This window comes from Macaca thibetana, chromosome 5 (genome assembly GCF_024542745.1).
Source record: "Macaca thibetana thibetana isolate TM-01 chromosome 5, ASM2454274v1, whole genome shotgun sequence".
NCBI classification, from domain to species: domain Eukaryota; kingdom Metazoa; phylum Chordata; class Mammalia; order Primates; family Cercopithecidae; genus Macaca; species Macaca thibetana.
This window is the reverse complement of record NC_065582.1, coordinates 171,409,244-171,432,659: the sequence shown is the minus strand read 5'-3', so window position 1 is coordinate 171,432,659 and position 23,416 is coordinate 171,409,244. Positions and strand designations below refer to the sequence as shown.

The 23,416-nt window shown below is 45.4% G+C and overlaps 1 protein-coding gene across 3 annotated transcripts in view; it reads left to right on the top strand.

Moving 5' to 3' along the window:
* The window catches only part of CC2D2A (coiled-coil and C2 domain containing 2A), a 136,185-nt gene that overhangs the window by 5,948 nt on the left and 106,821 nt on the right, over positions 1 to 23,416 (top strand). For 2 of the 3 annotated variants that reach the window (XM_050791641.1, XM_050791642.1), the window contains exons 2-4: positions 550 to 606; positions 3,421 to 3,504; positions 5,429 to 5,552. In XM_050791641.1, the coding sequence (XP_050647598.1) occupies positions 568 to 606; positions 3,421 to 3,504; positions 5,429 to 5,552 (247 nt within the window). In that variant the 5' untranslated portion in view covers positions 550 to 567. Of the gene's footprint in view, positions 1 to 549; positions 607 to 3,420; positions 3,505 to 3,927; positions 4,027 to 5,428; positions 5,553 to 23,416 lie in introns of those variants that run through there. The other variant, XM_050791643.1, reaches the window with a different exon arrangement.

Below are 23,416 nucleotides of genomic sequence, written 5' to 3'. Positions count from 1 at the left end.
AGAGCAGGAAGAAAATCCAGGTGAAAGTGAAGAATTGTCAGGATCAAGGGCCTGGAGGGGGAGGAATGATAGGGGCCAGTGCACTATTGAAGGAGGGGCCCCATGGGGACATGGGGGTTCATAGTAGCAAGTGGAAGCAGAGGAGGTGGCGGTGGCTCAATGTGGTAGGGGGGGAAGGGGATGCAGAAGCCCTCTCTGGTCTTGTCTTTTTACTTAGTGAAATAAGGGCCAAGGTCAAGGGCAGAGAGTGCGGAGGGGCAGTAGCGGAGAGGAGCTGTAAAATGGTCCTTCTGGAGCTGGATTCCAACCAGTGCCATCCAACTCTATGGGCACAGTAAAGATGTGGGGACAGGGAGACCTGGCATCCTTCCTTTCCTCTGGCACTTATCTCCACCAGTCCTGGGGTCTGCCAGGGTTCCTGTGAGTGGAAAGTCTACTCAGCTCAAACACTTCACTTACCATCACGGCCAGCCTCATATATATCCATAGTAAGAGAAGCAGTATTTCATTGATTTCAAAATGCCTGACTTCTTCATTATTCTTTGTCAGGAACCCATCCCAGCCAAAATGAATCCCAGGGAAGAAAAAGTAAAAATAATTACAGAGGTAAGTGGCCACTTCGATGTCCTCTAGGGATGTGTTTGTGTGTGCACGCTTATGTTACACTTGCTTGTGAATGAGGAAGTTAGGCCAACCAGCATCTATTGCACATGTTAAAAGAAAAGCTTAACATGAATTAAATTCAGCAGAGTCTAATTGTACAAAGAACAATTTGTGAATTGGGCAGCCCTCAGAACCTGACTCAGAGACTCAGAGAGTCAGACTCAGAGAGACTCAGAGAGCTCTGCTCTGCTCTGCTCTGTGGGCAGACAGCATCTATGGACTGAAGATGGAAGTGGAGTACAGACACGGCTGGATTAGCTACACCTCAGCGTTGCCTTATTTAAACATGGTCTGATCAGTAGGCCACCTGTGATTGACTGAAGCTCAGCTGCTGTGATTGGCTGAGACTCAGCTATCTGCTACAGAAGTACACTTTAAGTCAGGCTTTCAGTTAGTTTACCAAGATTGCAGTTTGTTATGTAAGAACTCAAAGTAGAGTTATCCTCAACCCACATTTAGTTTAACACACACCTACTAAATGCACCCTGAGGGTGCTTATCAGATATGTGGTGGAGAAGGGGAGGTGGATGGTGAAGGAAATGCAGTCCTGCTGACATTCCGAGATCTTACTTCTACCTGAATGCTCTGAAGCTGTTTTGTCACTGTTCTATGAACTCTGACACATAGCAGCTCTAAGTTATTACCTATTATTGGGCCTAGCTCTGCCTGAAGCACGCTGATTTCTAAAGACATTCAGAGTGAAGGTAACAATTGTAGACACCCGCTAATAGAAGCCTCTGTCCATGGAGTCCTGCAATTTCTGGCTCATTGTACGTAAAAACTCATTAAAGCACTGCCCACACCAGAGAAGGGAGGCTGTCTAGTTTGGAGACTGCAGACCATCCAACAAAAGAGAGTATTCCTCTCAATCCTTACTTCTCTCTCATTTCAAGGGCTCACTGGCTTGAGACAACAAAGACAGAAATAGAGAATATATGTGCTGTCCAATGCAGTGCTCCAAAAAGCCTGAGGAAACTCATTATAAAACCATGCAGATTAACTTTAAGCAAGATGGTTAGGCGCAGTGGCTCCGGCCTGTAATCCCAGCACTTTGGGAGGCTGAGGCAAGTGGATCGCCTGAGGTTGGGAGTTCGAGACCAGCCTGATCAACATGGAGAAACCCCATCTCTACTAAAAATACAAAATTAGCCAGGCGTGGTGGGGCATGCCTGTAATCCTAGCTACTCCGGAGGCTGAGGCAGGAGAATCACTTTGACCCGAGAGGCGGAGGTTGCGGTAAGCTGAGACCATGTTACTGCACTCCAGCCTGGGCGACAGAGGGAGACTCCGTCTCAAAAATAAATAAATACATAAATAACTTTTAAGCAAGATCAAGTACCGACAAACCCACATAAATTTATATTTGCTTATTCATTCATGTAACCAAATATGTTTTGTGCCTATAGTCCCTGGGAATACAGCAGTAAACAAATCTTGTGCCCTCATGGAATTTACATTCTATCTTATTTGAAGTCCTACTGGATAGTTAGAATAGAGGATGAAAACATCGCGGAAAAGCAAAAGATTACGTAGGCTTCTCGCAAGTCCATTCTAAGTCAGTAAACACTTAGAATTGATTAAAAGCCATGCTTGCACACCACAATATAATTATCTTCTTGTAATCTAAGTTGGCGAATCCTCTGAACTAAGAACACTTCCTATTTGGCAGGCCCAAAGAAGGAGTCCAGAGTGAGGATGCAGCTCAGAGGACAAGTCAGAGATCATGTCACACACCCGAAGGAAAGGCCCAAACCAGGGCTATTCTCTCGTTCGACCTCACTTCCCTCCTCTGTTATTGCGGTTCATGTCTACCCTAACCCCAGTGGCCAAGGGGAGTCAGGAGTAATTGAGGTCTGCCCCGGAAACCTGCATGAAATTTCTTTGAAATCATATATCTTTAAAATTCATACTTTGTGTTCCAAATTTGTTTCAGTATAAAAACAATACAAAAAATCCTAGTTTTAGGAAAAAATTTCTAGTATGTTTGGTGTACTCCAGAGAGGTTCTGTGTTGATCTTGCAACTTCTTATTCACCCAGGGACCCCTGTGCCCCAGTTTATAAAACTCTAGGACTAAAAAACTTTACAGCTTGTAGTAGACTTGAGAGCTTTGAGCTCTAACAATTTATGACTAAAACATTAGAAAGTGTAAGGTGGAAAGAGGAAATGAAGTTTGCGCTGTGAAAGGATTTTTTTCCTTTTCAAAAAAAAATCTGCCAAAATTTCCTTTAATCTGAAGCATTTGTGATGATGTAACATTGTATCCTTATTATCCTTTTCCTGTGCCGGTAAGGCCAAGAGGCAGAAAAACTTAACCTGTGAAATCCCTAATATGATTCTGATGTCTGTCCTGGGCTGCGGTTCTCTGTCTGTCCTAGCAGATTCACTTGTTGGTCGCCTTTCTTAGACTGTGACTTTTAAGAGCAGACAGCATATGGTTTTCAATTCTGTGTCGCAAGAGCCTGGAACATAGTAAATGCTCAGTAAATGTTATATGCATGAACGAGGACCTGGAACCATGGAAGATGCAACATCATCTCGTGTATGATGTTCCAATATGGATATGACTTTTTGAAAACATGTCTGTGTTGAGAAGAGTGGATGATGATAGCCGCACAGATTGTTAACTGTTCCCCCACTCCCACTGAGCATTACTGCATAGAAGCCCAGGGTCAAGATGGGGGTTTTAATTTTAATACCTAAAAGTCATACCACTCTCCCTGTCTTAAGATTCTCTCCCTCTTGCATTTTAACAAAGGAGTTCATTGAAAATGATGAGGATGCAGACATGGGAAGACAGAAGAGGAACTCAAAGGTTCGAAGACAGCCAAGAAAGAAACAGGTAGGAAGTGACAAGAAACTGTGTCTGTGTGTTGTGTCACCGATCAACAACCTGCCTGCATCCCCAGGGCCATACAGTATCCACAAGGGCAGCCTTCCTTCCTTGGTACCAACCTTTGGCCTGCTCTGGGGGACTGTGAGGCGAGGATGCAGATGGGATGGTCCAGGATGCAGGAGCCTGATTCAGAGACTTACAGATGAGCCTCACAGTAAGGCAGGGGTCCATACTTGGGGCATTTTTACTCTAAGTTTTCTCCATCTCCTAGAGAGGAGTCTAGAAAAGATGAAAGGAGCCTGTTTTAGTGCTTCATTGAAGGCCATAGACTATGATGGGCAGTAGATGGCAGTAAAGGATTACAAATCTTGGAAAACTCCCTCTTTTTCCAACTCCAAGCCCAAATTCTGTCTTTGAGGCAGAAGCCAACTCCTTTCTCCCGAGCCTGCTGGCAGATCCTCCCCTACCTCTCCACAGGAGTTCCCCTCCTAGGCTGGGAGCGTCCTGTGCAGGGTAGATCTTTTCCAGGTAAGTCCTTGGTAAGGAGTTGTCCTCTGAGAAGGGAGGCAGGGAAGCAGCTATTGTGGATGGGAGCTCTGCTTGGAACAATCGAGATGCCAGCAGGGGAGGGAGGGGAGGGAAGCGCCATTTTGAGCCAGTAGTCACGTGAAGGGGCTGCAGAGAGGGGTGGCCAGGAGAGATGAGGAGGTCACAGGGAGACAGAAGAGGCCTCCCCCCTAGCTACCCCCTTGCTCAGCATACTCGTTGGGGTAATCTGGGCAGAGGAGTCACTTTCAGCCTTTCCTGCAGGCTGAGATGAAGCCGCCTACGGGAGGGTCCAGGCGGTCGGGGAGGTACTGCCTGGCCACGTGGGCTAGCTCTCTGGCCACTCCTGGGGACTGAAAAGACCCACAGCCAGACACAGCTCCGAAGCTTTAACCCCTTCCTGTGGGGTCAGTCTGCAGCTCTGCAGCCCAGGGCCAGGGGCCAAGGTGGCACTAGATGAAAAGGGTTCCAGCCCTTAGCTCCAGAGTCACAGGCACAGTGAGCAGTGGGTGACCAGTGCCAAGGCTGCCATGGAGCTTAGACTGAAGAGGAGAAAGGGGCAAGGATGGAGAAGGGAATATAACGGCTATTAAATGCTGAGCAATTTATGGGCCAGGCTTGGAACTTTATAGGTTGGCAGCATTGCAAGAAATGTAGTTGCACTCCAGAATCAGAATCACATGGGGACTTTTTTTTTTTTAAATAAGTTCCACCCCGGGCCATCTATTTACATCAGAATCTCTGTGCTTTCTACAATGACTCTACATTGCAGCATCTCAACAAATGGGCTCTTTTTATTATATTTTTCTTTTACAGATAAGAAAGTAGTGTAGAAGGAAGTTAAATAACTTGCCCAAAGTCCCACAGTCAATCTGAGTTTGGAGGCAAGCTTTAGTCTATCTGTCCTCAAAGGTGTTATTGCCAATTCTGCTTCCTTGTTTTCCTTCACTGAGAGTTTGGGGAAGGAACCAGAGGCTATTCTTGGGGGTGCCCGAAGGGTGGACTAAATATTTGCCCTGAATTACCCAGTGACACTTTAGCTGCTGTTTGCAAACTATTTGAAGTTGAGAACCAACTGTGATTTTCCCCTTTCTCTTTCCTCCAAAGTCCTGCAGAGCTCTATACATTTTACCTAGAAAAAGTGAAAATAATCACGCTATTTGGGGATGCCTTGATAATTTCACGAAACCATTTCTAGAGAAACTCTGGGTTGGCACCTCTTCCCTGGGGGGTACCCACAGTGAGTCAGGTGACGGGGACTGTGGTTATCCAGGTGTGAATGGTATGAAGGCATGTCCCCTCACTGGTGACCCATCTTCCCAAGAGAGGAACAGACTGAAATGAAGTCCTGGGAGTCTCTGAACCTCTGACCTTCTTCCTCCAGCCACCAACTGCTCTCCCCAAGGAAATGGTGTCCGAAGAGTCCCACCTTGGCAACCAGCCGGAGCCTGTGCAGGAGGAGCCCAAGACCCACCTCCTGAGCATGACAGTCCGGAGAGGCCCACGGAGTAAGTGCCTCTCTTCCATTCAGCTGGTTCGCTGGTGCTTGTGAATTGCCTACTGTGAGTTCAGCACAGAGCAGTATGGGGATTTTTTATGGGTGTTAGTTTTCATGCATTGCCACTGCTGCTCCACTCACCTTATCCCAACTTGGTGAGTGACTTTTAGGTTAATCCCTGCCAAGGAGATGGGACACATAGCTTCAGGATGTGTTTCTATAACCACATAATATTCTGTGGATGTTTGTCCCCTGAAATGTGACCTTCAGTGTTAGAGGTGAAATGTGACCTTCAGTGTTAGAGGTGGCGCCTACGGGGAAGTGTTTGGGTCATGAGGGCACAACTCATGAATGGCTTGGTGTTGTCCTCTAGTAATGAGTGAGTTCTTGCTCCGTTCGCTCATTAGAGAGCTGGTTGTTAAAAAGAGCCTGGGCAGGCCAGGCGCAGTGGCTCATGTCTGTAATCCCAGCACTTTGGAAGGCTGACGCAGGTGAATCACCTGAGGTTGGGAGTTCAAGACCAGCCTGACCAACATGGAGAAACCCCATGTCTACTAAAAATACAAAAAAATTAGCCAGGTGTGGTGGCACATGCCTGTAATCCCAGCTACTTGGGAGGCTGAGGCATGAGAATTGCTTGAACCTGGGAGGCAGAGGTTGCAGTGAGCCGAGATCGGGCCACTGCACTCCACCCTGGGCAACACAGCAATGCTCTATCTCAGAAAACAAACAAACAAAAAGAGCTGGAATCTCCTCCCCTCTCTCTTGCTCCCTTTCTCACCATGCGACTGCCTCCCCTTCCCCTTCTGACATAAGTGAAAGCTTCCTGAGGCCTCACCAGAGGCAGATGCTGGCACCATGCTTATTGTACAGTCTGCAGAACAGTGAGCCAAAATAAACCTCTTTTCTTTATAAATTACCCAGTCTCAGATATTCCTTTATAGCAATGCAAAATGGACTAACAGTACATAAGTTTGGGAGTGTTAATTAGAATAGAAATTAAATATGCTGAAACTCAAAGGAAGATGAAATTGTTAGGGAAGACATATGTGTTAATGTAGTGAGGCTTGAATTAGATGTTTGGAAGAAATGAGGGAGGTTTCTGAGGCTGCTGGTGACCTTACCATTGAGAACACCTACGCTTCTCCCCCTACACATACGTGCCTTTTCTTCTTCCCCAGTACAATGAACATCATGAATTACCTGCTCATTGTAGGGAAAATGACCACCCTTCAGGCATTGCTTTTCATGAAAAGTGGATTAGACAAGAGGAAAAGTGGTTATACTTTTTAATTGTTACATAATTGTTAGGCTGTTTTCCCTATGGCAAAGTTGGGAAATAAGTAACTGTTGGAAACTAGAGGACCTTGGAAGCAAGTTGACTCTTAGATTGGAAAAATGTGGTTCTAATCTAAGAGCAGTGACACAATGAGAGCTGTTATGAATTAATAAAAACAGAACCAAAATTTATCTCAGATGGCTGTTTCTTTTTCTAAATGCTCAAAAACGTTTATTACCGAGGATTACAACTTGTCATTTCAGGCTGCCATAACAAAATACCATAGACTGGGGGGCTTAAACACCCAACATTTGTTTTCTCATGGTTCTGAAGGCTGGACATCTGAAATCAGGGTGCCATATGGCTGGTTTGCAGTGAGGCCCTTCCTTCCGGCTAGTTTGTGGCCACCATCTTCCTGTGTGCTCACATGACCTCTTCTGTGTGCCTGCATTGGGGGATGGGGAGGCTCTAGTGTCTCCTCTTATAAGGACACTAATCCTAATCCTATCAGGGCCCCTTCCTTATGATCTCATTCAACCTTAATTACCTCCTACAGGGTCTATCTCTAAATGCAGTCATACTGGGGGAGAAGGCTTCAACATACAAATTTTCAGAGGGGGAACACAATTCAGTCCTTAGCACAACTATTGGATATTTAATTATTTTAAAATCAAGGGAAAAACTGCCAGAAGAGGTGGCCACCAGTCAAGGCTCTGTGACATAAAAAGTGGATTATTTTCTAACCTCTAAAATGAAGGAGATACTGTCCACTATCACCATGGAGATGATCTATCCATTATTCCCTTCCCCCACAAAAGGCACTATTTCTGAATTGGGGAATGGAGAGGTATGGAATGGACAGAAGACTGAGACCTGCCTCCTGGAGCCACACCATGACCAGCCAGTGTCTGGGAAGCCCTGGGTGGAGCTGGAAGCTGCTGATGAATCGGCAGCACTGATGAACCAAGCCTAAGAGAAAACATCCCCAGCAGTGAGGGGTGGAGCACATGGTGGATAAGGAGCCTGTGGAGCCAGGCATCTGTCAGAAATGAGAAGTCAAAGCCAGCAGACAGAGTCAAGAGAGCAGAGGAAATATTATACCAGTGGCATTAGAGCAGGAGACAGACAAGTAAAAAGGAATGATGAGTGCTGGGAGAAACGGCAGAGCGCAGGACTGCCCTAGGCAAGCAAGGGTAGCAAGGGAGGTGACAGAAGAATGGAGCCTCCACATACGGAGGAGTCTGCATGGGGAATTGTAGGGTGAGGAGGATTCCAGATTCAGGGCTTGGAAACACACAGATGTACGCGCAGAAAACACAGAGAGGGTCGAGAGCAAGATAGAAGCCGCCATGTGCTTTATGACCCAGTCGTGAAAATCACCTATCAGTGCTTTCAACATACTTGTTAGAAGCATGTCCCTAAAGCCAGCCCACATTTAAGGGGAGGAAATCAAGCTCCTTCTTTTGAAAGAAAGAGTGTCAAAGAATGTATGGACATTTTTACTACCACATTAATTTTTCTTTAAAACTCTTCTTTATCTCACTTTTCTACTCAGAAATCTATTATATTACATTACATAAAATCCATACTCTCTTATTTATTCTGGGCACTAAGACCCTATGCAGTTGGGCCCCTTCCAGTTGTATTTTTCGGTCTTTTCCCGTGTGCTCCACTTTCATTGACTCCTTACTGGCCTCTGAATACCTCATGACCATCTGAGCATTCCTGGGCTTTGGTTCCCACTTAAAGAGAGTTCTCTACTTAAGCTTGTGATTGTAAAGGCAATTGAGCTGTCCAGTTAAGACCATGGGAGATGGCTTAGACAACTGTGGGTACCAGTCTCTACCTATCTTACTCCCTTGGGCAAGTTCTCCAACCTCCCTAAACTTTAGTTTCCTTATTTGTAAAACAGGGACAATAATAGATTGGGTGAACAGTGCCACAGAATTTATACTCCAGTTGTGGGAGGGATGAGAGGAAAAAAGAGAAAAACAAATGTAAACTAGATAAACATAGAGTACAGCAGGTATGAGAAGTGCCGAAGAGAAAGATAAACAGTAAGCTGGCAGGACTGCAGTGGGAGTGAGAGGATGAGGTGCATTTGTGAAAGGAAATGAGTGATCCCCAAGGAGAGAATGTTCCAGGCAGTGAGTGGTCTTAAGGCAGGAATGTGCTTGGAATGTTCAGCAACAGCCAGGGGGCAAGGGTGGTGGAGAGTGAACAACAAGGAAAAGGAAAAAAATAAAATCAGAAGGGAGGAAGGGAATTGTATCGAGCCTAGTGGGCCCTTAGACTTTTAATCCGAATTAGATGAGCGTCATTGAAGGGTTCAAGCCCAGGACTGATATAATCAGACTTAAGGCTGAAGGCTCCTGTGCTGAGAGTAGACTTTGGAAGGAGCAAGGGCAGAAGCACAGAGACCAGGTAGAGGCCAACAGCAAAAATCCAGGTGGGAGTTACTGCGGAATGGGACTGGTGGGTAGTGGAAGGGGACAAAAGAGTGTGGGAAATCTGGGTATTTAGAAGGTTAGAGACAAACAGTTATATTTCTTGATTGAACAAGAATTATGAAAGCAGGAAGGTTGTCTCCATGGTTTTTGACTTGAGCTATTGGGAAAATGGAGTTGCCATTTTCCCAATAGAGTTTCAGAGAAAGAAAAGATGGCAGAAAGGGCAGGTTTGAAGGTAGAAATTGAATAGACATGCAAAGTTGAGATGCCTGTTGAATATCCAAGTGGACATGAATGTATGGATATAGGGATCTGGTGGTTGGGGAGAGGTGGAGAGTGGAGAGGGATTCCCTGACCTTTTATCTAGAATGTCCCTTTCCCACCTCTGTCCTCTTTCCTCTCAGCTGGTTCTATTTTCTTTCAGAGCACTCATCACCTCCTGGCATTTTCCAATCAGCTGACTATCTTTTTTTTTTTTTTTTTTTTTTTTTTTTTTGAGACGGAGTCTCCCTGTGTCGCCCAGGCTGGAGTGCAGTGGCGCGATCTCGGCTCACTGCAAGCTCCGCCTCCCGGGTTCACGCCATTCTCCTGCCTCAGCCTCCGAGTAGCTGGGACTACAGGCGCCCGCCACCATGCCCGGCTAGGTTTTTTTTTGTATTTTTAGTAGATACGGGGTTTCACCACGCTAGCCAGGATGGTCTCGATCTCCTAACCTCGTGATCCACCCGCCTTGGCCTCCCAACAGCTGACTATCTTGATCATTAGAAGGAAAGCTCCCTGAGAGCCAGACTTTGTCTACTGTATTCATTGCTTATTCCCCAGTGCAATATTTGGAGCTTGATAAACAAGTTGAAAAACTGCCATGGGCATAACAACAAATGCTCAAGACAGGGTCCTGCCTCTGGTAACCATCATTCTACTCACTATCTCTATCAGATCAATTGTTTTAGCTGCCACATATGAGTGAAAACATGTACTAGTTGTCTTTCTGTGCCTGGCTTTCTTCACTAACATAATGTCTTCCAGTTCCATCCATGTTGCTGCAAACTGCAAAATTTCATTCTTTTTTATGGCTGAATAATATTCCATTGTGTATATGTAGCATGTTTTCTTTATCCATTTATCCACTGATGGATACTTAGGTTGATTCCATATCTTAGCTGTTGTGAATAGTGCTGCAATAAAAACAGTTCAGATATCTCTTTGATATACTGATTTCCTTTCTTTTGGATATATACCCAGCAGTGGGATTTCTGGATCATAGGGTAGTTCTATTTTTAATTTTTTGAGAAACCTTCATATTGTTTTCCATAACAACTGTACAAATTTACATTCTCACTAACAGTATACAAGCATTCCCCTTTCTCTGCATCCTTGCCACCATCTGTTATTTTTTGTCTTTTTGATGAAAGCCGTTTTAACTGGAGTAAGATATCTCATTGTGGTTTAATTTGCATATCCCTCATGATTAGTGAATTTGAGCATTTTTGCATATACCTGTTGGCCATTCATGTGTCTTCTTTGGAGAAATGTCTATCAATGTTTTTTGCCTATTTTTAATGAGATTATTTATGTTTTATCTGTTGAGATATTTGAGGTCCTAGTATATTCTGGATATTAGTCCCCTTTCAGAGGAATTATTTGCAAATTTTTTTCACATCTATTGAAATGATCCTGTCCTTTTTCCTTCATTCTGTTGGTATGATGTATTACTTTATTGATTTGCATATATTGAACTATCCTTGCATCCCTGAGATGAATCCTACTTGATCATGAAGAATGATGTTGTTAATGTATTGTTGAATACAGTTTGCTAGTATTTTGTTGATGATTTTTGCATCAGTGTGCATCAGAGATACTGGCTTGTAGGGTTTTTTTGGTGTTATGTCTTTGTCTGGTTTTGGTATCACCATAATACTGCCCTTGTATCATAAGTTTGGAAGTATTCCCTCCTCTGATTTTTGGAATAGTTTGAGTAGGATTAATAATAGTTCTTCTTTAAATATTTGGTTGAATTCAGCAGGGTAGCCGTCAGGTCCTGGGCTTTTCTTTGAAGATAAACACTTTTTATTACTGCTTCTATCTCATTACTTGCTTTTTGTCTATTCAGATTTTATATTTCTTCATGTTTCAATCTTGGTAAGTTGTATATATCTAGAAATGTATGCATTTCTTTTAGCTTTCTAGAAGAAATGTATTGGCATATAGTTGCTCATAATAGTTTCTAATGATCCTTTGAATTTCTGTGGTATCAGTTGTTATGTCTCCTTTTTTGTCTCTGATTTTATTTATGTGGGTCTTCTCTTTTTCTTAATCTGGCTAAAGTTTTGTCGATTTTGTGTATCTTTTCAAAAAACAACTTTTCATTTCATTGATCTTTTCTACTTTTTATTAAGTCTCACATTCATTTATTTCTGCTCTGATCTTTATTATTTTTCCTCTACTAATTTCAAGTTTTGATGTGCTCTTGATTTTCTGTTTCTTTAAGATGCATTGTGATGTTGTTTATTTAAAATCTTTCTATATTTTTGACGTAGGTATTTATTGCTATAAAATTCCCTTCTGGTAATGTTTCTGCTATACTCCATAGGTTTTGGTATGTTGTGTTTCCATTATCATTTGTTCCAGTCAATTTTTTATTTTTTTAATGTCATCATTGACCCAATTGCTGTTCTGGAGCATATTGTTTAATTTTTATGAATTTGTGTAGTTTGCAGAGTTTCTCTTGTTATTGATTTCTAGTTTTATTTTATTGTGGTTAGAGAAGATACCTGATATGATCTCAACTTTTTTGAATTTTTTGAGACTTGTTTCGTGGCCTGAGATATAGTCTCTCCTTGAGTGTGTTCCATGTGCTGAAGAGAAAAATGTGTGTTCTGCAGCTGTTGGATGAAATGTTCTTTAAATCTCTGTTAGTTTCATTTGTTTTATTTGTATATTAAGTCCAATATTAGTTTGTTGATTTTCTCTCTAAATGATCTATCCAATGCTGAAAGGGGGTATTAAGATCCTCAACTATTATTAATGGGAGACTTTTGTATTGGGATTTAGCTCTAATAATATTTGCTTTATATATCTGGGTGTCCCAGTATTGGGTGCATATATATTTACAAGTATTATATCCTCTTGCTGAATTGACCCCTTTATCATTGTATAATGATCTTGTCTCTTTTTACAGTTTTTGTCTTGAAATCTATTTTATCTGATACACATACAGCTACTCCTGCTCTTTTTACATTTCCACTGTATAGAATAACTTTTTCCACCCCTTTATTTTCAGTCTATGTGCATCTTTACAGGTGAAGTGAATTTCTTATAGGTAGCATATAATTGGGTCTTGTTTTTGTTTTTGTTTTTTTAATCTTTTTAATCTGTTCAGTCAATCTAAGTCTTTTGACTGGAGAATTTAGTCCATTTATATTCAACGTCATTATTCATAGGGAGGGATTTACTAGTGCCATTTTCTTGTTTTCTGGTTGTTTTGTTAGTCCTCTGTTCCTTTCTCTCTTCTTCCTGTCTTTCTTAGTGTATAAGTGATTTTCTCTGGAATTATGTTAAAATTTTTTTGCTTTTTATTTTTCTTTGTACCTGTTATAGGTTTTTGCTCTGTGGTTACCATGAGGCTTGCAAATAACATCTTATAACCAGTTATATTAAGCCAATGACAACTTAACTCTGATCACAATGAAAAGAAAATAAGAAGCAAAAACTGAAAAACTCTCTATTTTAACCCTGTCTCCCCTGCTGCTTTTTTATTTTTTGTTGTCTCTACTTATATCTTTTTGTACTGTCTGTCTCTTAACAAATTGTTGTAGTTATTTTTGATAGGTTTTCTTTTAGTCTTCAGGCTAAAGATATGAGTGATTTAAACACCACAATTACAGTGTTAGGGTATTCTGTATTTGTCTGTGGACTTATGTTTACTAGTGAGTTTTATACCTTCAGATTTCTTGTTGCTCATTAGCATTCTTCTCTTTTAGATTGAAGAACTCCCTTTAGCATTTCTTGTAAGATAGGTTTGGGGATGATGGAATCCCTTGGCTTTTGCTTGCCTGGAAAAGTCTTTATTTCTCCTTCATGTTTAAAGGATAACTTTGCTGGATATAATACTCTAAGTTGGAAGTTTTGTTTGTTTGTTTGTTTGTTTTCTTTAGCACTTGGAATATATCATCCCATTCCTTCATGACCTATAAGGTTTCCACTGAGAAGTCTGCTGCCAGATGTATCAGAGCTACTTTATATGTTACTTGTTTCTTTTCTCTTCTTGCTTTTAGGATCCTCTCTTTGTCCTTGATTTTTGAGAGTGTGATTTTTATAGACCTCGCAGTAGTCTTAGGGGAGTTGAATGTTTTGGTGTTCTTTGACATTCTCATACCTGGATGTTGATATCTTTCTCTAAGTTTGAAAACTTGTTATTATTTTTTGAATAAATGTATTACCCTGAGCTCTTTCTCTACATCGTCTTTATGGTCAATAACTCTTAGCTTTTGCCTTTGGGGCTAGTTTTTACATCTTGTAGGCATACCTCATTCTTTGTTATTTTCATTTTTCTTCTCTGACTGTGTATTTTCATATAGTCTGTCTTTGAGCTTACTAATTCCTTCTTCTACTTGATCAAGTTTGCTGTCAAAAGACTCATGCATTTTTCAGTTTGTCAGTTGAATTCTTCAGTTCTAGAATTTTTGCTTGATTTTTAAAAATTATTTCAATCTTTCTGTTAAATTTCTCCATGTTATCTTGAAGGTCCTTGAGCTTCTTAAAGACAACTATTCTGAATTCTCTATCTGAAACGGCACATATCTCTATCACTCCAGGAATGGTCAGTGCCTTATTTAGTCTGTTTGGTGAGGTCATGTTTTCCTGGATGTTCTTAATGCTTGTTCATCGATGTCTGGGCATCAAAAAGTTAGGTATTTATTCCAATCTTCGTAGTCTGGGCTTGCTTGTACCCATCCTTTTTAAGAGGGCTTTCCAGAAACTCAAAGGGGGTTGAATGTAGTTATCTAAGCCTGAGGCTACTGCAGCTGTTTCAGCACTAGGGGAGCCCTAAGCCCAATAACACTGCAACTCTTGCACATTTCTGGAACACAGCTTTGATAAACTTAGGGAAGATAAGGGAGAATTCCCTTGGTTCCCAGGTGAGGTCTCTTGCTCTCTTCCCTCACTTTCCCCCAAGCAGGAATCTTTCTCTGCACTGGGCTACCTAAAGTTGGGGGAAGGTAATGTGGGCATTCTTGTGGCCACCACAGCTGGCACCTCGCTGATCACACTTGCTGGGTCACATCTGAATGCTACAGGCTCTCAGGCTAGCATGGAACTGGGCTTGCCCACAACCCACAGCCACTACTGGCTGGCTGCCATTGTTGTTTATTCAAGGCCCAAGACCACTTTAGTCAACAGGTAGTAGATCCTGCCAGGACTGAGATTCCCATCTGGCCCAAACTGGGTCTGGAAACACTGTTCAGGAGCAAAATCTTGGAATCGAGGACTTCAGGAATCTGCCTCATGCTTTATTTTACTGTGGCTGAGCTGGTACCCAAATTGCAAGACAAAGTCCTCTGTACTCTTCTCTCTCCTTCTTCCAAGTGGAAGGAGTCTTTCTCCACACTGCACTACCTGGATTTAGGAAGGAGTCACGAAGCACTCCCACAGTTGTTGAAGCTGATGTTTCACTGGGTTGCATGCCAAACCCACTGCCTCTGAGATCAGCATGGCACCAGGGCTTACCCAAGGACTGCAGTCTTTGTAGCCTGACTGCCACTGCAATTTATTTAGAGAAGTAGATGATTTTAGTCAGCTGGTCATGAGGCTGGCCAGGACTCGAGTCTTTCCCACTGGGAAGAGGGGAGGATTCCCCTCTGGCCCAGGATTGATCTAAATGCTCCCTCCATGGGCACCAGCAGAATTCTGCTCAGTATTGTGTTCCACTGTGTCAGCACAGCACTGAGTTCCAATGCAAAGTCCCACACTCACTTCACTCTTCCTCTTCCAAGTACATAGATTCTTTCTCTGTGCTGTGCTGCTTGGGCTTGGGGGAAGGGTGGTGCAGGCAATGCAAGACTGCCCTTCCGACCCTCCTCAATGCATCTTTCCTTGTTATTATATTAATACTGGATACTGTGATCACTCACCTGATTTTTTGGTTCTTATAATGGTGTTTTCTTGCACAGATAATTGTTCAATTTGTTGTTCCTAAGGGAGGGATAATTGCACAGAAGTTTTTAAGTTTGGTATAGCCCCATTTGTTTATTTTTGCTTTCATTGCCTGTACTTTGGGTGTCACATCCAAGAAACTACTGCCAAATTCAATGTCATAAAAATTTCCTTTTTCTTCTAGAAGTTGTATAGTTTTGGGTATTATGTTCAGATCTCTGATTCATTTTGAGTTAATTTTTGTATATGATATAAGGTAAGGGACAAACTTCATTTTTTTTCCATGTGGATCTCCAGTTTTCCCAAGATCTTTTGTTGAAGACTGCTCTTTCCCCATTGAGTGGTCTTTACTGAAGATCATTTGACCACATACTCAAAGGTTTATTTTCAGGGTTTCAATTCTATTCCATTGGTCTATATGTCTGCCTTTTACTAGTACCAAACTGCTTTGATCACTGTAGCTTTGTAATATGTTTTGAAACCAGAAAATGTGAAACCTCCAATTTTGTTCTTCTTTTTCAAATTTGTTTTAGCTCTTTAGGGTCCTTTGATACTCCATAAGAATTTTAGAATGAATTTTTCTATTTCTGAAAAAAAAAAAAGGCCATGGGGATTTTGATAGGGATTGCATTGAATCTGTAGATAATTTGGGGTAGTACTGACATTTTAAAAATATTAAGTCTTCCAATCTATGAACACAGAATGTCTTTATATTTATTTGTGTCTTTAATTTCTTTATTTTATTTTATTTTTTTGGAGATGGAGTCTCCCTCTGTCGCCCAGGCTGGAGTGCAGTGGCCGGATCTCAGCTCACTGGAAGCTCCGCCTCCCAGGTTTATGTCATTCTCCTGCCTCAGCCTCCCGAGTAGCTGGGACTACAGGCGCCCGCCACCTCGCCTGGCTAGTGTTTCTTTGTATTTTTTAGTAGAGACGGGGTTTCACCGTGTTAGCCAGGATGGTCTCGATCTCCTGACCTCGTGATCCGACCGTCTCGGCCTCCCAAAGTGCTGGCTTGAGCCACTGTGCCCGGCCTCTTTAATTTCTTTTAGCAATTTTTTTATAGTTTTGAATGTACAAGTTCTTTGTCTCCTTGGTTAGACTTATTCCTAAGTATTTTATTCTTTTCTGTATTATTGTAAATGGAATTGTTTTCTTGATTTTGTTTTTGGATTGCTCATTTTTAATGTATACAAATGCAACTGGTTTTTCTGTGTTGATTTTATATCCTGTAGCTTTGCTGAATTATTAGTTCTAAATTCTTTATTAGTTCTAACAATGTTTTTGTGGAATCTTTGGGATTTCTATATACAAGATCATGTCACCATGAACAAAGATAATATTACTTCTTCCTTCTCAATTTGGATGGCTTTCATTTCCTTTTCTTGCCTAATTGCTCTCAGACTTTCAATACTCTGTTAAACAGAAGTAGTAAGAACAGGCATTCTTGCCTTGTTCCTGATCTTACAGAAAAAGCTTTCAGTTTTTCACCATTGAGAATTGTGTTAGTGATGGGCTTTTTGTATTGCCTTTATTCTGTTGAGGTAGTTTCCTTCTATTCCTAGTTTGTGGAGTGCTCTTATCATGAAAAGCCATTAAATTATAAAAAGCATTATCAAATGCCTTTTCTGCATCAGTTGGGAAGATCGTGCACTTTCTGTCCTTCATTCTGTTAATGCAGTGTATTACATTTACTGATTTTCAAATGTTGAGCCCATTCTTGCACTCCCCTCCCCTTTTTTTACATGTTAAGGGGAGAGTCGCATGTTTGGAAGCATGCTGCAGGTTAAGACTTGGTAACCTGAGCTAACATTAATACTCTATAAATGGATCATGAAGCTCTTCCTCATGACCAGCTTATAAACACTGCTTACCTTACGTGAGGTTTCCAAGGTGGAACCTCAGATTCAGTAGTCTCCCCAGCCACAACAAGAAAGTTTTTGCTCACAGATGGGTACTGAGAAAGCTATGGGACTTTTTAAGCTTGTATGGTTCAATTTTATTTTTCTTCTCTAAGCACTTACTCATTTACCTGAGGCGTTTACCCTCACAGAGTAGGGGACAGAAGCAGTGACAAACAGACAGACAGGCAAACAGATGATGAATCTGACATCTTGAACTCTGAGAACTTAAGACCGTGTTCTGAGTTAGGCAAAAAGCTTGCAGGCATCGTGCTAAGGTCTTTACATTCATTATGTTATTTAAATCTCAGAACAGTCCTACTATCAGGCATTGTTTCATTTATTAGGAGACTAAAGTTCAGAGGAAACCAACAGCCAGAAGTGGTGAGGCCAAAATTCAAACTCCAATATGTTAACATCCAAACCTATATTCCTAATTGCTGTACTCCAGCATCATTCCATAGCTTCAAACCGAACCCTCTTTGATCTTTGGAGCTGATGGTTTACAGTTACCCATGGAAGGTACAATGGCAAGGCTATGTCCCAGCCAGCACTGTCAACAGTGAGTCCAGAAACCCACAGAGGAATCTTAACATGGTGCATGAAGCAAGTTTAGAGTGTTCACCAGATCGACAATCTGACTGTGCTTCATTTTTTAAAAAACAGAATGATACTCAGGTAGACCATCCACCTATCTCTCCCTTCCTAGAACAGCCTGTTTCCTGTTTGGGGTTTTCATTTATTTGTTTGTCTTATTCTAACTATTCATCTCTCAAAAATCAATATATACATGTCACCCCCTTTGGAAAACATCCCCTATTCCCCAGAGTAAGCTGAGTAGATATTTTCTTTGCTCCCATGGCCCTTGCGCCTGAGTGAGTATCCAGAGGCATCTTTTCATTGGTACGCCTCCTGCCCTCCTTCACCAAACTAGCAGTCCTTGAGGGCAGAGCCTGACTTTCAGCTCTGCTTAGCATAGTGCTGGCATGCAGATGGCACTCTGAGTGAACAGTATCTCCAAGTGGCCTCTCTGCTTTTCCCTCTAGGCATTGTTCTGCCTTAGGTGTGCTTACTTACCACCATGCCCATTGTGTCTTTTCAACCAAGTCTGCTCAAACATCTGGATCCACATGTTTGATTACTCCATTGACCTTTTACTTCCCAAACTTCTCATGAGTCTGGGCTGCCCCTCAGTGATACCAGCCCAGCCCCTCACCTTGAACCTGTGACCCTCTGTCCTACAAGGCTCCAAGTATTGTCAAGGTCAGGCTGCATTTAGAGACACAGAGACCAGCACCCCTAACCTATGGCCTCACACACTGACTGCTTCGGGCACATGCCCGGAGGCGCCACCTCCCTAATGAACTGCACCACAAACCCATGCAGTGAAAGCTTGGCTTCTAATCTGCTCTTCAAACATGTATATAGTCATGACATTCCAAATAAAGAAAGCATTTCACTGAATGTGGAATAGTTCCAAATAAAATAAACATCTAGTTTAAAAGTACACACATTCCCCCATGATTCCATCTTGCACCATCTCTTGAGGGAGTAACTATCACACATTAAGTAGTTTCTTAGGAACATAAATTTCTTCATTACTACCATCTGTTTTCCATTCATTCATGTTAGTTTCTCTGATTAAACCATCATTTCGGAGCCAATTTGTCAGTATTGGTGGAAAAGAAAGTTCAGAATCCAGTGAAATATGATGTAAATGAAAGGAAATAAAGTGTTTATTTTAGGTATACTTTTTAATAGTCATGAGGACTTGGAGAGACTGGCCTGGGGTCGGGGAGAATGTTATAAAGCAGAGCATAAGGCATATAGGGAAGCTGCCTGAAGGAGCCGGGCCTTGGGAGTTACCTTAGTACCTACCAGATGGAGAATGGGATGAACATTCTAGTCCAAGGATGCACACTGGAGAATGTAGGAAATGTCAAGACGTTCACCAACGCTGCCGTTCACTACCTCACACAGTACTGGGAAGACTAAATTAAAGTACTAATACGTATAAATAAATATTACCTATTGTTAGTTATGAGGAAAGCCAAGGCCGCAATTACTCTGTACTCAGTCCCAATTCCCTACCCTCCTTTAAAGCGAACAAACAAAAAAACAAAACTTCTTTAGAGCAAAATTCTTTCAAACTCATTTTTTCTCATTTTTGTCTCCAGTCATCTCTTGAAATCACTCCAGTGTAACTCACACACCCACCCGTTTATTGAAAATGTCCTTGCCAAGGTGACCAATGACTCACACATTTGCTAAATTCAATAGTCAGTTCTTAATCTTTATCTTACTTGACTTTCACAGCATTTGATGGCGCTCACCATTCTCTCCTACTTTTGCACTTGGCTTCCAGGACTCCACTTGCCTGGTTTTCCTTCTGCCTCACTGGCTGTACCTCTTTCTCCTTTGCGTGTTCTTATTCACATCCTGACGACTCCATGTTGGAGCACCCTAGGCTCAGTGCTTGGCTTTCTTTTCTTTACCAATACTCGATTATTGTTGTCATCTCAAGACTTTAAATTCAATCTATATACTGACCAGTTCCAAATTTTTATCCCCAGCATGGACTTCTTCCAGACTAAATATGCAACGGCATACTCAACATCCACTTTTGCACATCTAATAAGACAACCCATATCTTTGGCTTATTGAAATATAACTTACATACCATAAAATTCACCCATTGTTAGTGTACAATTTAAGGAATTTTTGGTAGATATATAAACGTGCAATATCACACTACAATCCAGTTTTAGAATATTTCTGTCACCCCAAAAAGTTCCTTTGTGCCTATTTGCCTCCACTCCTAGCCCTAGCTCTAGACAAACACTGATCTGGTTTTTATTCCTGGAAGTGTGTCTTTTCTGAACATTGCACGTAAATGGAATCATACGATATGTAGTGATTTGCACCTGACCTCTTTCACTTAGCATAATGATTTTTGAGATTCATAAATATTGTAGCATGTATCCACATTTCAATCTCATTTCTTTGGTTGCTGAATTATAATTCATCATATGGACACATGACATTTTGTTTATTCATTCACCTATTGATGGATATGTGGATTATATTCAGTTTGGTGGTATTATCCACAGTGTTGCTGTGAACACTTGCAACATGTCTTTGTGGAAACTTATGTTTCCATTTCTTTTGGGAGGATTCCTAGTGGTAGAATCTCTGAGTCATATGATAAACTTATGTGTAGCTTTTTAAGAAACTGTCGATACACTTTTCAAAGTGGCTGCATCATTTTACTTTTCTGACAACAGTGTATGAAAGTTCCAGTTTCTCCACATCTTTTCCAACACTTGGTATTATCTGTCTTTAATTATACCCTTTACAGTAGACGTATAGTGGTGTCTTGTGCTTTTAACTTGCACTTCCCTCATGATTAATGATTTGAGTATTTTTTCATATTCTTATTAGCCATTTGTATATCTTCTTAGTAAAATGACTATTTAGTTTGAGACAAGAGTCTCACTCTGTCACCCAGGCTGGAGTGCAGTGGTGCAATCTTGGCTAACTGCAACCTCCACCTCCTGGGCTCATGCGATTCGCTTGCCTCAGCCTCCTAACTGGGCTTACAGGTGCTCGCCACCACACCCAGCTAATTTTTGTATTTTTAGTAGAGACAGGGTTTCATCATGTCAGCCAGGCCGATCTTGAACTCCTGACCTCAAGTGACCCACCCACCTGGGTGGCGTGAGCCACCGCACCCAGCTATTTACATTTTTTACTCATTTATTAATTGAGTTGTCTTACTATAGAGTTGTAAAAATTCTTTATGTATTTTAGATACAAGTACTTTATCAGATAACATAATTTGAAAATATTTTCTCCAAGTCAATGGCTTGTCTTTCATTTTCTTAATGGTGTCTTTGAAGCACAAAAGTTTTAAATTTTGATAAACTCAAATTTATTATATTTTTATTACAGATTGTGCTTTTGGGGTTGTATCTAAAAATTATTTGCCCAACTCAAGATTATGAAAATTTTCTCCCATGTTTTCTTCCAGAAATTTTATAGTTTTAGCTCTTACATTTCTCTAGATCTATTATGTATTTTGAGATAACTCAAATTTTACTTAACTGAAACTGACTTTCTGATCTGTTTCTATCAACCCAAACCTGTTTCTCCTAGAGTCATCCCACCTCATTAAATGGACTTTACGTTCTTTTTCTATTGCTCGGGTCAAAAACTTGGAGTCATCCTTAACCCCTGTCTTTCTGTCTGCCCACATCCTATTTACCATCAAATCCTGTCTGCTCTACCTTCAGAATAGATCTAATGATTACTTCTTACTCTCTCCACAGCTACCACCCTTATCTAAGCCACTTTCACCTCTCATCTAGAATACTGCAGTAGCCTCCTAACTGATCTTCTTGCTTCCATTCTCAACCTTCATTTTCAACCCAACAGCCAGAGTGGTCCTATGAAAATAAAGTCATGTCACTTCTCTGTTTAAACCTTCCAATGGCTCTCACTCAACTCAGAGTTAATGCCTTTTTTTTTTTTTTTTTTTTTTTTTTTGGGGGGGGGGGGGGGGGGGGGGGGGGGGGGGGGGGGGGGGGGGGGGGGGGGGGGGGGGGGGGGGGGGGGGGGGGGGGGGGGGGGGGGGGGGGGGGGGGGGGGGGGGGGGGGGGGGGGGGGGGGGGGGGGGGGGGGGGGGGGGGGGGGGGGGGGGGGGGGGGGGGGGGGGGGGGGGGGGGGGGGGGGGGGGGGGGGGGGGGGGGGGGGGGGGGGGGGGGGGGGGGGGGGGGGGGGGGGGGGGGGGGGGGGGGGGGGGGGGGGGGGGGGGGGGGGGGGGGGGGGGGGGGGGGGGGGGGGGGGGGGGGGGGGGGGGGGGGGGGGGGGGGGGGGGGGGGGGGGGGGGGGGGGGGGGGGGGGGGGGGGGGGGGGGGGGGGGGGGGGGGGGGGGGGGGGGGGGGGGGGGGGGGGGGGGGGGGGGGGGGGGGGGGGGGGGGGGGGGGGGGGGGGGGGGGGGGGGGGGGGGGGGGGGGGGGGGGGGGGGGGGGGGGGGGGGGGGGGGGGGGGGGGGGGGGGGGGGGGGGGGGGGGGGGGGGGGGGGGGGGGGGGGGGGGGGGGGGGGGGGGGGGGGGGGGGGGGGGGGGGGGGGGGGGGGGGGGGGGGGGGGGGGGGGGGGGGGGGGGGGGGGGGGGGGGGGGGGGGGGGGGGGGGGGGGGGGGGGGGGGGGGGGGGGGGGGGGGGGGGGGGGGGGGGGGGGGGGGGGGGGGGGGGGGGGGGGGGGGGGGGGGGGGGGGGGGGGGGGGGGGGGGGGGGGGGGGGGGGGGGGGGGGGGGGGGGGGGGGGGGGGGGGGGGGGGGGGGGGGGGGGGGGGGGGGGGGGGGGGGGGGGGGGGGGGGGGGGGGGGGGGGGGGGGGGGGGGGGGGGGGGGGGGGGGGGGGGGGGGGGGGGGGGGGGGGGGGGGGGGGGGGGGGGGGGGGGGGGGGGGGGGGGGGGGGGGGGGGGGGGGGGGGGGGGGGGGGGGGGGGGGGGGGGGGGGGGGGGGGGGGGGGGGGGGGGGGGGGGGGGGGGGGGGGGGGGGGGGGGGGGGGGGGGGGGGGGGGGGGGGGGGGGGGGGGGGGGGGGGGGGGGGGGGGGGGGGGGGGGGGGGGGGGGGGGGGGGGGGGGGGGGGGGGGGGGGGGGGGGGGGGGGGGGGGGGGGGGGGGGGGGGGGGGGGGGGGGGGGGGGGGGGGGGGGGGGGGGGGGGGGGGGGGGGGGGGGGGGGGGGGGGGGGGGGGGGGGGGGGGGGGGGGGGGGGGGGGGGGGGGGGGGGGGGGGGGGGGGGGGGGGGGGGGGGGGGGGGGGGGGGGGGGGGGGGGGGGGGGGGGGGGGGGGGGGGGGGGGGGGGGGGGGGGGGGGGGGGGGGGGGGGGGGGGGGGGGGGGGGGGGGGGGGGGGGGGGGGGGGGGGGGGGGGGGGGGGGGGGGGGGGGGGGGGGGGGGGGGGGGGGGGGGGGGGGGGGGGGGGGGGGGGGGGGGGGGGGGGGGGGGGGGGGGGGGGGGGGGGGGGGGGGGGGGGGGGGGGGGGGGGGGGGGGGGGGGGGGGGGGGGGGGGGGGGGGGGGGGGGGGGGGGGGG